The following is a 15,940-nucleotide window of genomic DNA, read 5'->3' as shown; positions in this document are numbered from 1 at the left end:
ACATACCGACAGAACGGAGACCTGTCCCTTAATGAGGGATAGTCCTAGCTGTAGACCGGACTGTGGAAGGGACAGGAGGGTCGGCAAGGCTAAAAAGGTCCAAGGACACCTTGGAGCTCGAGTCATAGCGGAGATGACTTCAGGAAGGATACCAGAAGTCGCCAAGATCCAGGACTCAATAGCTACGCCGTCAATCTGAGAATCCAGAATTCTGACGGAAAAAACGGACCTTCTGAGAAAAGGTCTGGACGGACCGGAAGATGCCATGGCAATCCAACGGACAGAAGGAGCAGGTCAGGATACGAAGCCTGCCTGGGTCAGTCTGTAAGAGAATGACCCGACGGCCCCCTTCCCTGATCTTGTGCAGGGCTCTGGGCAAGAGGTAGAGACGAAGCTGGGATCAAACATGAACCAGTGTGTCTACCGCAAAACCTGAGGATTGTGGACCACGGTTGGACAGCTGAAATAATCTGCCCGCAGTTTTGACATCTAGGATGTGGGCTGCGGATACGGTGGACTAGGAGTCCCTTGTCCAGTGAAGAATGTTGAGGCGCCAAGATTGCCAGGCGGGTGAGTGTCCCGATCTGGAAATTGATGTAGGAAAACGCTGTAACGTTATCCGACTGAACTCGAATGCGCCTAGCCGCCAACAGATGGTGAAGGCTTAGAGAGCTAGAATACAGCTCTGATTTCTAGCCCATTGATCTAGAGGGCTGATTCGGACAGAGTCCAAGCGCCCTGCGCTCCGCGGTGGAGATATAATGCTCCCAAGGCGGAAAGACCAGCACCCTGGTGAGAATCACCTGGGACGGGGCCAGGAAGGAGCGTCCCCGAGACAGAGTGGTCGAAACCACCCCTGAAAACGAGCCCCAGGTCAGTGGCAAAGCCACCACCCCGTGAAAGGAGGGAGTTCGCGTGTACAGCGGACAACATCCAGTCTCAGAGGGCACAGGAGAAACTGGGCAAGGAATCGCTTCCATTGACGCCACCGTCTAACCAGCACCTGTATTTGGTGTCTGATAGAACGACGTCGACCGCCAGCGGAGGGACTACTGATCGACTAAGAGCGGCTTCACAAGAGCCGACAGTCTCGAATTGCGTCCTTGAGAACCTCTGGTTCGAAGTCAAAGTGGACTTGAACAGAATGACAAGCCACCCGAATAGGTTAGAGTGGCGAGAGTAAGCGAAGTACTCTGGTAAGAGTCTGCACTGGATGAAGGCCTGAGAAGGCCGTCTAGGGCAAACGATCACTGTCAATCCCTAGGGGTGCAGGACCCTAATCACAGCAGCCCCAATGAGAATACTCGAGGGGCCGTGGCCAACCCCAAGGGAAGAGCCACGAATTGGACCACTCTGATGGCAAAACGCAGTCAACGCTGGTGTGAAACTGCGATTGACCGTTGCAGAAAAGCATCTCTGATGCCGAAGGCTGCGAGGGAATCTCCTTGGGTTCTTGATTGATCCGGTGAAAAAAACACACGGAACAAGACCGAGACTCCATGTGAAAATGCCACACCTGACCATGCTTGAAAAGCTAAAGATCCAGGTCGGAAGGCACCGCCCTCTTCGGGGACTAGAAATAGATTTAAACAAAAATCTCAGAACCGTTCCCAGCCGGGATTCGGTACAATTACTCCATTGGCCTGCAAGAAATGCCACGGCTTAAGAGAAGGCGGCGGCCTTGGAGCCGGGAGGAGGTAACAGAAAAAATCTGTTTGGCGGGTGGACAGAACTCCATCCTGTAGCCATGGGAGATATAATCCCACCCCCACTGAACGGAGACGTGTTAGAACCATACGTCGCCAAGTGGAGAGAGCCTGCCACCGACTAGGAGGAGGTTGGCGTGGCTAGATAGCTCGGAGGAAGCTGACTAAGTGGCAGCATCTCCTGCGGTCTTCTGAAGACGCAGCTTCAAGCCAATTGGTTCTATGAACCTAGGCCGAGCTAGAGGACGATCAGATGGATGAACGGAAACCACCGAAACCTCAACTGATTCCTGCCCTGGACAGGTTCCCTGGTTTAGGTTTGTGGCAAGGAAGAACACTCCCCGCCAAGAGCTTCCTAAATTTCATCCAGTTGGTTCCGAAGAGACTGGTCCCACGAAAGGGGAGCCTAGCAAGGAACCTCTATAGAGGCATCTGTCTTCAATTTCCGAAGCCACAGGAGCCTGCGGATAGCGAGGAAAGTAGCGAAGACCACCGCCGTGCGGTGTCCAGCATGGCAGACCTGGCAGAGGATGAAAAGACTGAAGTCTGGAAGTTCAGGCAACCGTTTTGGGCATAGAGTCCCTGTGAGGGAATGCATCTCCTCTGAGGAGCCGTCAGCCACCGACATAACGGTCCGGGCTGAGCCACCTGAGGTGAATGAGCCCACTTCTTGACCACTATTGGTGGACAGGGGAAACACAGTCCTCAGAATCACGCTTCATGGGAAGCGACTGTCAGAGTGGACCCTGGGCTGGCCACTGAAAACTGGAGTGGTTAAGGAACACACGTTGTGTTCACCTAGATAAGGTAACTCCGGCGGATTGAGGTCCAGTACAAAATTAATGTACCGTGGGATCCTTATAGAGGTGCCGTCAGCCACTGATACCACTATCCGGGCTGAAAGTCTAGACACCGGAGTGGCCACCCTTGGCAAATGAGTACACTCCTTGACCACCTTTGATGGGAGGGGGAGTCAGGCAGCAGAACCCCGCTGTGGGATCTGCAGCACAGGCTGCGGGCTTGGACGCTTGAAAACTGGAGTGGTTAAGGAACACACTCCTCGTCTTGTTAAAGGTATACTGATGCCTTTCTGCCAGCGGGGAATACTCCCCTGATACAGGCGGATGGAGGTCCAATACAAGTATAATGGACGCAATCCAATCATTCGCATCCGCGTCACCTACGGACGGATCAAAGTACCTAAAGTAGCGTCCGAGCCCCTGGTAGAGACATCTTCCTCGTCCAGTGAGTCAGCTCGTAATCGGAGCTGCGGGACGGGGAGGATAGGGGACCCTGCGTCTCCCAGTCAGGAGGACGGGGTCTGTGAGGTTTGCTGAGCGAGCAGAAAACGCCCTGAGAAGGGGGCTGCATGCTCAGCAGATGCCGGGACAGGCCGACCCCTGGAAAAAGATTCCTCCAGGGGTCAGCCACCGAAACCGGAGCGGCTGGAGGGACCATGAATGAGCCTCCAAGCAGAGGGGCCACAGTGGTTATGAGCTCGGTACAGCCGTATGAGACTACCAGCAGTGGATACTAAAAACAGCCTGCAGCCTCGCTCTGTGAGACATGCTGCAGAGGTGGGGGGGCTATGTCTAGAATGTCTAGAATACCCGAGACAGGGGTCAGCCTGGGGAGACTCCAGGCAGAGGCACCACATAAGGACCATTACAGTGTGGGTCCGTGCCGGTTCAGGCAATATGAGTTTACATGCAGAACATGTAGTGTACAGCCTTGGAGCTTTGCTCCTAGTGTGAGACATGCTGCTGAGGAGGTTCTATAATAAAGAATTAACTCCCTCAGAATGCACTGATCGTGTATAAAAGTGCACAACCAGAGGTTGTGACTTATCAGGCCGCTATTGTGAGTGCCCCCCCAGGTTCCAAGCCTGGACCCCCAGCCATATATCCACTCCCTCTGCACTGCAGAGCAGCCAGCGCCGATCAGCGTACTAAGAACGCTGAGAAAATGGCGCCAGAGTGAGGGGGGGGGCGGGGGTTAACCTAGGAGCGGGAATCGGAGGGCTAAGGCATGTACAGGGGAGGGAATCATGTCCTAAAACGGAGTGTCGTCCCCTGTGCAGAGCGGCCGGCAGGGGAACAAAACGAAACTAGGCCGCGGCTGAAGCCGGGGCCTAGAGTTATACATGCGGCCGAAAATCAGGCATCATCGGCGCGGTACTCAGTAAAAACTGAGAAACTGGCCGGAAAAACTGTAAAAAACAGCATTATCAACATAAATCACTGTCCCCCCAATAAAAGCTCCACATTGTAGAAGGACCCTTGAATAACGTCTCTATACTTAGCTTCGAGACGCAGGGTCCAATCCCTGGTGGGGTGGGGGTCCAGTGCTCCGTCCAGCAGGGTCCTGCCAAAGGGCTGCGGATGGAGGCCGGTCTCCTGCAAGGCAGTGAGAACCGTGTTGGCTCTAACTTCAAGCCAGAGCCCACAAGGGATGGTGAAGGAGCGCGGCATGAAGGGATTTCTGCCCTGAAGTCAACCTTAACAGCACTGCCGCCAGGGGAGTGTGAAGGGACATGCCGGGGGTCCAGTGGACCCGCTTTTCTTCCAAATCTTTAGCAAAAATGAAAAATCAAAAAAGGATGCATGTGTGTGTGTGATCCTCCTGACACAAAGCATGAAACTGGCTAGGACTGGCTAGCAGGGGGTGTATATGCTAGGAGGGAGGAGCTACACGTTTTGAGTGTAGTAACTTTGTGTGTCCTCCGGAGGCAGTAGCTATACACCCATGGTCTGGGTCTCCCATAGGAACGATAAAGAAAAGACGATTATTAGCTGTAATTGCAAACAAGGGTTATTCCACAAAATATTAAACCTAGGGGTTGAATAATAATTGACCCACACTTTTATGTTGAAAATTTATTAAAATTTAACTGAGCAACATAACTTGTTGGTTTGTAAGATTTATGCATCTGTTAATAAATCCTGCTCTTGTTTGAAGTTTGCAGGCTCTAACTTATTTGCATCTTATTAAACCTGCTAAATCTGCAGGGGGTTGAATACTACTTGTAGGCACTAATAATATTATATTATATATATATATATATATATATAGATATAGATATAGATATAGATATAGATATAGATATAGATATAGATATAGATATAGATATAGATATAGATATAGATATAGATATAGATATAGATATAGATAGATATAGATATATATATAGATATATATATAGATATATATATAGATATCTATATATATAGATATCTATATATATAGATATCTATATATCTATATATATATCTATATATATATCTATATATATATATATATATATCTATATATATATATATAATCTATATATATATATATATATATATATACACACATATATATATACACACACGAGGGGTGCGTCTTAAAATCCAGCTCTGCTCTGTGTGGGGGGTGCTCTGCTCGGCTGCTCCGTTCTGCTCAGCGGGCGGTCATTCTGAAGATGTCGGCGGTTAAGGTTTCAAATAACGGCACCTAGGGTCAGCACATGAGCAGATAGAGCTCTCAGCTCAAGCTCTCATCTGCGCACGCGCCGACTCCAGCCGCCATTATTTGAAGCACTCACCGCCGACCGCCAACATCTTCAGAATGGCTGGTGACTCATCGCCCCCCACCCCCGCACACAGCAGCCGCGTCACCGGCCCCGCACAGAGCGGAGCGGCGTCACCGGCCCCGCACAGAGCAGTGCTGCAGTGAGTATCTGGACCACCTCTGTACCACTCGCAGCATTGCAGTACTCCAGTACCGTCCCTGCTTTCTGTGACCCCCGCTCTACTGCTGCCCCCACTCCCTGGTAAGACACCACCAGATTATAAAACACACCCTATATATTTTTTTTTTTTTTTTTTACGCTTTTTGTTCCTCTAAATTTGGGGTGTGTCTTATGATCCAATGCGTATTATGAAACGAAAAATACGGTATATATATTATTTTAAATATGGACATTTCCCCAGGACAGCAAAGCCTTATAAAAACAAGCAAACTCACTAAATGCAACTAGGCAGAGCACAGTTATCTGCTAATGCGTGTCTCCCCTCCCCCAGGACAGTAGTAAAACGCATGTTCAGACCTACCTGGGCAAAAATATAATCCAAGGAGCTGGCATCAAGGATCGGGGTCCCATCCGACGCCTGCTTGCTGTCATAGTGGTCTTTCTGCCTTTTGGGGTAATATCTCCAGACTGACGCCTCATTTTCATTTGTGCCGTGCCAATTTGTAAAAATGAATCTAAAAAAAAAAAAAAAAAATATCAGATAAAAAAAATATAAAAGTGATCTGCTCAGCTTCATAACGACACTAGCAAGCTGTACAATCAAAGCTGAAAGTGTTGGCACCTTTGAAATTGTTCAAGAAACTGAAGTATTTCTCCAAGAAAATAACTGCAATTACACATGTATTGTTACATACACGTTTATTTCCTTTGTGTATTGGATCACCACAAAAAACAAACAGAAAAGGATGTAAAATGGACACACTTTAGTACAAAACCCAAAAAATGGGCCAGACAAAAAATATTTGCACCTTTCCAAAATTGTAAGTAAACAACTTTTTTTTTTTCTTTTTTTCAAACATGTGATGCTCATTCAAACTTGCATGTGATAAGTAACAGGTGTGGGCAATATGAACATCATACCCGAAACCAGATAAAAAAGGGAGAAGTTGGCTCAACCTTTGCATTGTGTGTCTGTGTGTGCCACACCATGGAGAACAGGAAGACGAGAAGAGAACAGTCTGAGGACTTGAGAACCAAAATTGTTGAAAAATATCAACAATCTCAAGGTTACACGTCCATTCTCTAAGATCTTGATTTTCCTTTGTCCACGGTGCATAACATAATGAAGACGTTTACAACCCATGGCACTTTATAAGCTACATAGAAAAAGCATGGCAAATCGCCGTGCGTCGTCTAACTATGCACCTTCCCAGGGATTTTTGTTTTTCATTTTTATTCCCAATTTTGTGACAGTTAGCATTTGTGTATATATATTTATTTATTTTTTATTTTTTTTTTATTAAAAGCTGTAATATTGTCATTCATTTGCCAGGTGGACATTTTTTGGTTGTAACGCTCCTTGTCGTTTATGTCCTTTATATATTTTACCTTGTTTGATTATAAAATAAAATTGTACGTTTTAACCAGGGCTGTGGAGTCGGAGTCGTGGAGTCGGAGTCAGAGTCGGAGCTCATTTTGGTGGAGTCGGAGTCGGTATAAAATGCACCAACTCCGACTCCTAAAATATATAATAAATTGGGGACAGTAGTGCAATGCAGAATGTGCTGAATATTTTACTAAATAACATTTAGTATAATGCTTATATTTAAGTGAAAAATTTATTGTAGTACAATGTGAACATCAGACAATTAATTATTTTTATGATACAATAATCAAGAAATTTGGATAGAACAAAATATTTATTGGAATACAACTTTAGAACACAAAAAACTAATAAATTGTAAATATGTAATGTAATATATATATATATATATATATATATATATATATATATATACACATACATATACATATATACATACACACACATATACACATACATACATATACATATACACACACACAAGATATATATGTAATCTACTGTATATTACATAGTGTATTACATATTTACAATTTATTAGTTTTTTGTGTTCTAAAGTTGTATTCCAATAAATATATTTTATGTTCTATCCAAATATCTTGATTATTGTATCATAAAAATTATTAAATGTCTGATGTTCACATACACATGTTCATGTACTACAATACATTTTTCACCTAACTATAAGCAATATATGTAGGAGCCGGAGTCGGTGCAAGAGAAATTGAGGAGTCGGAGTCGAAGGCTTGGCTTACAGACTCCACAGCCCTGGTTTTAAACCATATAGTCGTGCATCTTCTATGTTATATACGCTTCTCAAATGCACTACGTTTAGCAATCATGTTTTTTGGTAAACCTAAAACCTATGGTCACTCTCCCTGGAAGTGGAGAGCAGAGAAAAAATGATGAAAGGTTGCAACAAAGGATAGTCCGGATGGTGGCTCCAATCAAAGTTCCAAAGAAATTCAAGCTGTCCTGCAGCTCAGGGGCATCAGCGTCAGCGTCAACTACCTATTCACACCTGAATTAAATGAAACATTATGGAGGAGACCCAGGAAGACCCCACTGCTGACACTCAGGACTTTAAGGGTCCTATGTGACACAAAATACCCAAAAGTAACACCATTTTAAAAACGGCACCCCTTAAAGTGCACAAGAAGGATTGTAACAGTTCAGTGCTTCACAGGAATTAAAGCAATGTGGATGGAAAAAAGAAAAAAAATGGTGTTTTAGCCATAAATTTAGCATTTTTACAAGGGCAACAGGAGAAAATGGACCATACAATTTGTTGTGCAATTTCTCCTACGCCGATAGCTTATACGTGGTGGAAATCTACTGTTTGGGCACACGGCAGGGCTCAGGAGGGAAGGAGCGCCATCTGACTTTTTGAAAACAAAATTGTCTGGAATGGATAGTGGACACCATGTTGCGTTTGGAGAGCCCCTGATGTGCCTAAAAAGTGAATCTCCCCCACAAGTGACCCCATTTTGGATACTATACCCCTCAAGGAATTTATCTAGACAAATGGAGAGCACATTTTATCCACAGAATTTAACAACATTGAACTGTGAAAATGAAAACATTTGATTTTTCCTACAACAAAGTTGCTTTAGACTCAATTTATTTTCATTTTCACAAGGCTAGCAGTAGAAAATGGACTTCAAAATTTGTTGTGCAATTTGTCCTGAGTAAACAGATACCCTATAGGTGGTGGAAAACTACTGTTTGGGGACACTGCCAAGCTCCAAAAGGAAGGAGTGACGTTTTGGAGCATAACCTTGGACGGAAGAGTTTGCGGGCATAATGTTGCATTTTTAGAGCCCTTGAGGTGTCAATACAGTAGAGATCCCCCACAAGTGACCCTATATTGGAATTGATTTGGTGTTTCCCTGATATGTGAATTTTATAATGTATTGGTATAAATGAGTTGTGTAGAGAACATGAGGGTGGTATATGTAAGGTGTGTCACCAAATAACACAAGGTTATTCAGAAAAATTTAGTAGTCTATGGATGAGTTGTAGACTTTGATGCAGTCTTGCGCATAAACCACATTTTTCGGGGCAGGTGTCACATTGCCAAATGGTGTCCTTTCTTATTTCTCTTTTGTAATATAGTCGGCACTTTTTTTTTTACAACTTTCCTCTCTTTGAAGTTTTAGGGACCTCACCTGGGCAATGTTGCCCTGGTAAAATACAGGCACTTTTAGTTCCAGAGGCACTGGGGCCCGCTCCTTCCTGACTTCCAAACATTAGGGCCTTTATCACTACCTCCTGGTAATTCTGACCAGGGGTGTCCAAACGTTTGCATGCCACTGTTCACTGTACTTGGTCACAAACATGTTGTCGCTACATTGGGCTCTGCCCTCACCCTTTCTGAGCAGCTGCCCAATTAGTGTACTAGGGAGGCCTCTCTGATTTTTGTGCACAGAACCTCATGCTGCCTTAGGCTAAGTTCACATTTCCGCTAAAATGTATCAGTCACAATCCGCTGCTCTTGTAAACAACGGAATCCATTTAGCGGATTCCGCTGCTCCCATAGACTTGTATGAGCAGCGGATTGTGACTGATGATGCTGCGTTGCACCCTCCGCCCGACTGATCAGTCGTGGAACGACTGACCGCCGGGCGGGAGGAACGCAGCATGTAACGTTTTTTGAGCAGCGAGATCCGTCGGATTTCGCTGCGCATGCTCTCTGGCTCCCTGCACACGTCACCAGCTTTGGTTGGTTACCCGATATTTACCCTGGTTACGGTGCAAGGAGCCAGCGCTAAGCGGTGTAGGCCCGTAACCAAGGTAAATATCGGGTAACCAAGGTAAACATCGGGTGCTTTGCTGTTACCCGATATTTAGGCTGGTTACGTGTGCAGGGAGGCCGACACTTCCCCGCTCGGCCCCGCCCCCTCCCGCACATGTATGTACACACACACACACACACACACACGTCCCCAGCCATGCAGGCAAGCACTGCCACTGACACCCTCGTCTGGCCCCGCCCCCCGCTCGGCTCCGCCCGCTCCCGCATTCCGCATGTGCACACACATACATACATACATACATACATACATGCATGCACACACACTCCCACATGCACTCACCTGTCCCCAGCCATGCAGACCGCAGCACTTCCACTGACATCCTCAGCGCCTGGCCTCGCCACCCGCTCGGCTCCGCCCCCGCCCGAATTCAGCATGTGTATATACACACACACACACACACACTCACACACACACACACACACACACACCTGTCCTGCAGTCCCTGCGGCACTGATGTCCTCAGTGCCACGGCCCCGCTCGGCTCCCCCCCCCCGAACTCCGCCCCCCGCACACAACGGAATCCGACAAAGAAGGGAATTTTGTTACTTACCGTAAATTCCTTTTCTTCTAGCTCCTATTGGGAGACCCAGACGATTGGGTGTATAGCACTGCCTCCGGAGGCCACACAAAGCAATTACACTAAAAAGTGTAAGGCCCCTCCCCTTCTGGCTATACACCCCCAGTGGGATCACTGGCTCACCAGTTTTAGTGCAAAAGCAAGAAGGAGGAAAGCCAATAACTGGTTTAAACAAATTCACTCCGAAGTAACGTCGGAGAACTGAAAAACCATTCAACATGAACAACATGTGTACCCGAAAAACCACCAAAAATCCCGAAGGACAACAGGGCGGGTGCTGGGTCTCCCAATAGGAGCTAGAAGAAAAGGAATTTACGGTAAGTAACAAAATTCCCTTCTTCTTCGGCGCTCCATTGGGAGACCCAGACGATTGGGACGTCCAAAAGCTGTCCCTGGGTGGGTACAGAATACCTCATGTTAGAGCTGCAAAGACAGCCCTCCCCTACGGGGAGGCAACTGCCGCCTGCAGGACTCTTCTACCTAGGCTGGCGTCCGCCGAAGCATAGGTATGCACCTGATAATGTTTGGTGAAAGTGTGCAGACTCGACCAGGTAGCTGCCTGGCACACCTGTTGAGCCGTAGCCTGGTGTCGTAATGCCCAGGACGCACCCACGGCTCTGGTAGAATGGGCATTCAGCCCTGATGGAACCGGAAGCCCAGCAGAACGGTAGGCTTCAAGAATTGGTTCTTTGATCCATCGAGCCAGGGTGGCTTTGGAAGCCTGCGACCCCTTGCGCTGGCCAGCGACAAGGACAAAGAGTGCATCAGAGCGGCACAGGGGCGCCGTGCGGGAAATGTAGATTCTGAGTGCTCTCACCAGATCTAACAAATGTAAATCCTTTTCATACCGGTGAACCGGATGAGGACAAAAAGAAGGTAAGGAGATATCCTGATTAATATGAAACGAGGATACTACCTTAGGGAGAAACTCCTGAATGGGGCGCAGCACTACCTTGTCCTGGTGGACCACCAGGAAGGGAGCCTTGGATGACAGCGCTGCTAGCTCAGACACTCTCCGAAGAGACGTGATCGCTACCAGAAAGGCCACTTTCCGTGATAGTCGAGAGAGTGAAACATCCGTCAGAGACTCGAAAGGCGGCTTCTGGAGAGCAACTAGTACCCTGTTCAGATCCCATGGATCTAACGGCCGCTCGTACGGGGGGACGATATGACCAAACCCCCTGCAGGAACGTGCGTACCTGCGGACGTCTTGCTAGACGCTTCTGAAAAAAACACCAATAGCGCCGAGACTTGCCCTTTAAGGGAGCCGAGCGACAAGCCCTTTTCCAACCCAGAATGCAGGAAGGAAAGAAAAGTAGGCAATGCCAATGGCCAGGGGGACACTCCTTGTACAGAGCACCAGTAAAAGAAAATCTTCCACTTCCGTGGTAGATCTTAGCAGACGTGGGCTTCATAGCCTGTCTCATGGTGGCAACGACAGCGTGGGATAATCCTGAGGACACTAGGATCTAGGACGCAATGGCCACACAGTAGGTTCAGGGCCGTAGAATTCAGATGGAAAAACGGCCCTTGGGACAGTAAGTCTGGCCGGTCTGGTAGAGCCCACGGTTGACCGACCGTGAGATGCCTGTCGCCAGAGCTCTTTGATCGTCATGAAAACCGGGACCTTGCTGTTGTGCCGATTCGTGAAACCCGTCCGGGTGCAGAGACCATGCTCCTGCGTCCACGCCCTGGTGACTGAGGAAGTCTGCTTCCCAGTTTTCTACGCCCGGGATGTGAACTGCGGATATGGTGTATGCTCTGTCTTCCACCCCTAGCAGAATCCGGCGGACTTCCTGGGAGGCTCGCCGACTGCGTAGTCCGCCTTGGTGGTTGATGTATGCCACCGCTGTGGATTGTCCGACTGAATTTGGATCTGTTTGCCTTCCAGCCACTGCAGGAAGTCTTGCAGGGCCATATGCACTGCCCAGAGCTCCAGACAATTGATCTGAAGAGTGGACTCCTCTGAAGAGAGTCCTTGATCGTCTGAGAAAGGGGGACGTTCCTGTATAGGGACATCGACTTCCCCTCCCATTAGCGAAGAATGTTCTATTGAAGTGGACGCAGATGAAACTGCGTGAAAGGGACTGCCTCTGAATGAGGTGTCTCCTTGAAGGAGAGACTGCACCCCCGTCTGTAGTGACCGCTGTTTGTCCAGTGGAAGCTTCACCATCGCTGAGAGAGTGTGAAACCCCAAGCTAAGATATGCCAGCGATTGGGTTTAACTTTGAAAAGTTGAGGACCCACCCGAAACTCTGGGAAGTCTCCAGCGCCATGTTCAGGCTGTGTTGGCATGCCTCTTAAAAGAGTCCCTTGACAAGTAGATGGTCTAAGTAAGGGATCACAGGGTGACCCTGAGAGTGCGGGAGTGGTCCCACTGCTGCCATGAACTTGGTGAAAACCCGTGGGGCTGTCGCCAGACCGAAGGGTAGGGCTACGAACCGAAGATGCTCGTCTTCAATAACGAATCGTAGCAAACGCCGGTGCTCTGGAGCAATCGGCACGTGGAGATAAGCATCCTGATGTCTATTGATGCTAGGAAATCTCCTTGAGACATTGAGGCAATGACGGAGCGGAGGGATTCCATCCGGAACCGCCTGGTTTTCACGTGCTTGTTGAGCAGTTTAAGGTCCAGAACGGAACGGAAGGAGTCGTCCTATTTTGTCACCCCGACCAGATCGGAGTAAAAAGTGTCTCTTGTTCCTGAGGAGGAACCGGGATTACGACTCCTACTGCCTGCCGAAGAGCCTCGGCTCGGCCGGTGAGGAAGTTTTTGCGACAAACTGTCTCTCACCCACCGGCCATTGACCTGTGGCAGTTAAATGTCGCTAAAGCGGGGGAGTCTGCCACCGACCGCGGACGCGGAGAGAGAGGGCTGAAAGTCATGAGGAAACCGCCTTGGTAGCGGTTCCTCCGGCTGCCTTCTCCGGGCGTAATTGAGCCCGCCAGGAACCTGCGCCCCTCTGAGCCTTTTGAGTCCTGTTGGACGAGGGCAATTGGGACGTGCCCGAGCCTGGGAAGGACCGAAACTTCGACTGTCCCTTCTCCTGATGGGTCTTGTTTGATAGCTGGGGTAAGGAAGAATCCGTACCCTTGGACAGTTGAATGATTTAATCCAACCGCTCACGAAACAGTCTGTCACCAGATAAAGGCAATCTGGTTAAGCACTTTTGTGGAAGCAGCATCTGCTCCAATCCCTTAACACTAGGAGCGTAACAACACGGAGTTGGCGGACGCCACTGACGTACGGCTCCTAGAGTCCAGGACAGCATAAACAGCTTGAGTCGCAATGCCGACATTGCGAGGTGAAGGACGCTACTGCGGCCAAGATGTACATGTGACCGCGTCCCTCTGCGCAATACTAGCTGAAATAGCTTGGAGTGCCTCTATGGCTGCGAATGCCGGGGCAACCGACCCGCCGATAGGGCTGTCTGTCAATGGCATCTTTAAGTGAAGTCCCATCTTCCACTGCAACTATAGATCTAGCCGCAAGCCTGGAGATTGGGGGATCCACCCTTGGAGCGCTTGAGCACGTCAGGGGGGAAGAGACAACGCGTATCTTCAATACGGTTGGAGAAACGCTTATCGGGATAAGCGTGATGTTCCTGGACTGCTTCTCTGGAGTCAGAGTGACCAGAAAAGTACTCAATATACGCTTGAGATACCGAAATAGGGATTTCTTCTGCTGTGAAGCTGACCCCTCCACTGGAGGAGTTGAGGGAGAAATACCCAACCTTCCATTGATGGACGCTATAAGATTATTCACTATAGCGTCACCATCCGGTGTATCCGGATTGAGAGCGGTCTCAGGATCAGAGTCCTGAACAGCTACGTCTGCCTCATCATACAGAGAGTACTGTGATGAAGTCGAGGGCCGTTCTTAGGGAGCTCGCTTAGGCCGTCTGGGACTGTCGTCCGTGTCAGAGCCTGCACCCTGGGATGCATGGGACCCTCCTGGAGCCATGATTTGTTTCGAAATCAGGGTGGCCAGGGGCATTGAATCAACATTGCCCATGGTCTGTCTGGACTGCAAAGTCTGTAAGATGTTAGTCATAGCCACAGACAATATATCAGCGGAAACTGCAACTCCGTCCCTGTCCCTGGACAGGGATCACAGGTGGTTCTTTTGGCCACCTGTAGCAGAGACCCCGTTGAGTAATTGCACACACTGGGGGTCCTGGAACAGTCGCATGCAGTACAAGCAGCATAGAAAGCCTGTGCCTTGGCACCCATGCTTTTTTTTTTTTTTTTTTTTTTTTTTTGCTGTTGCTGTCTAACCATCTAGGAGCATTAGCCAAGAATAGCGACCGTACAGTGCAATGTATAGCATACAAGCATGAAGTACAATAAACACTTCAGCACATGCAGTACAAGGAGCATAGAAAGCCTGTGCCTTGGCACCTTTGCTTTTCTGCTGCCGTTGTCTAGTTATTCAGGAGCATTAGCCAGGAAAAACGACATACAGTGAATGTATAGCATACAAGCATGAAAATAACCACTGCAGCACATGCAATCCAAGCAGCATTGAAAGCTTGTGCCTTAGCACCCTTGCTTTTCTGCTGCTGTTGTCTAGTCATCAAGGAGCATTAGCCAAGAATAGCGACATGCAGTGAATGTACAAGCATGAAAATAAACTCTGCAGTACATGCAATCCAAGCAGCATTGAAAGCTTGTGCCTTAGCACCATTGCTGTTTGCTGCCGCTGTCTAGCTATCTAGGCGGGTAGACAGCCAAGAATAGCCCTTACAGTGCAATGTAAAGCATACAAGCATAAAGGGCACATGACACTGCAGCACATGCAAGACAAGCAGCATATAGAGTCTGTGCTTTAGCACCCCTGATCTTTTGCTGCTGTTTCTAGGTCTGCATCCTGAATAGCGACCGTACAAAAGTACAACCGGACACTTCGGCATTAGTGGGTCAGCACTTTAGTTGCCGCTTACCGCCCGCACAAAAGCGGGTGTGTGGCGCCGGAATCCTGTGCTGGTAGCTCAGTGTCTCCGATTTCCCGCTCTGCGTGCCGGAATGGCTGCCGGCGTCCAGAGGAGAGGGGCGGGCCGAGGGCGTGCCCGAGACAAGAGCGGGAACCCGGCGCCCACTGTGTCTAGTAAAGGGGGCTGGAGAATGCAAATAAGGCTCCAGCCCTCGGCGCTGCTATAGAACAGCGTCTCTCCCTGTCCCTGAGTGACAGGGTGGGGGCGGGAACGAAGCGGCGCTAGGCCGCAAAAGCCGGGGACTAAAGTTAGAAGCGCCGCCGCCGTAAAAGCGCGGTCGGCGCGTCCCCGGCGCACTACAAGTCGCAGCTGCGCCGCCGCTCCAGGGGCGGTCGGCGCGGCGGTCCCCACACGTAAAGTCCCCCAGTAATCTGCAGGGACTATAAGCCCAGCGCACAGCGCTACAGTCCCCGGCGCACTAGCACACCCAGCAAGCCTGGAGTGTGCGTGGCCTGCCATACGGGGACACAGAGTACCTGAAAGTTGCAGGGCCTTGTCCCTGAACGGCACTCCCGCTCCACATCCAGCAGGTTCTATGGGTCTGTGGATGGAGCCCGGCCTCAGGGCTTGGTGGCCGGAAAGATCCCACTTCCTCAGAGCCCCTCAGGGGGATGGGGAAGGAAAACAGCATGTGGGCTCCAGCCTCCGTACCAGCAATAGGTACCTCAACCTTACAAACCGCAAGTGGGGTGAGAAGGGAGCATGCTGGGGGCCCTAGTATGGGCCCTCT

At 49.0% G+C, this 15,940-nt stretch overlaps 1 protein-coding gene across 1 annotated transcript in view; it reads right to left on the bottom strand.

Annotated features, from left to right (window-relative positions):
* Positions 1-15,940, bottom strand: part of JAK1 (Janus kinase 1) — a 178,369-nt gene that overhangs the window by 116,581 nt on the left and 45,848 nt on the right. Inside the window, exon 5 of the mRNA XM_075320348.1 lies at positions 5,801-5,954. Coding sequence (XP_075176463.1) covers positions 5,801-5,954 — 154 coding nt within the window. The remainder of the gene's footprint in view (positions 1-5,800; positions 5,955-15,940) is intronic.

Source organism: Anomaloglossus baeobatrachus, chromosome 8 (assembly GCF_048569485.1).
Source record: "Anomaloglossus baeobatrachus isolate aAnoBae1 chromosome 8, aAnoBae1.hap1, whole genome shotgun sequence".
Lineage (NCBI taxonomy): Eukaryota > Metazoa > Chordata > Amphibia > Anura > Aromobatidae > Anomaloglossus > Anomaloglossus baeobatrachus.
The sequence above is the reverse complement of the archived record's forward strand: the minus strand, read 5'-3'. Positions and strand labels throughout refer to the sequence as shown.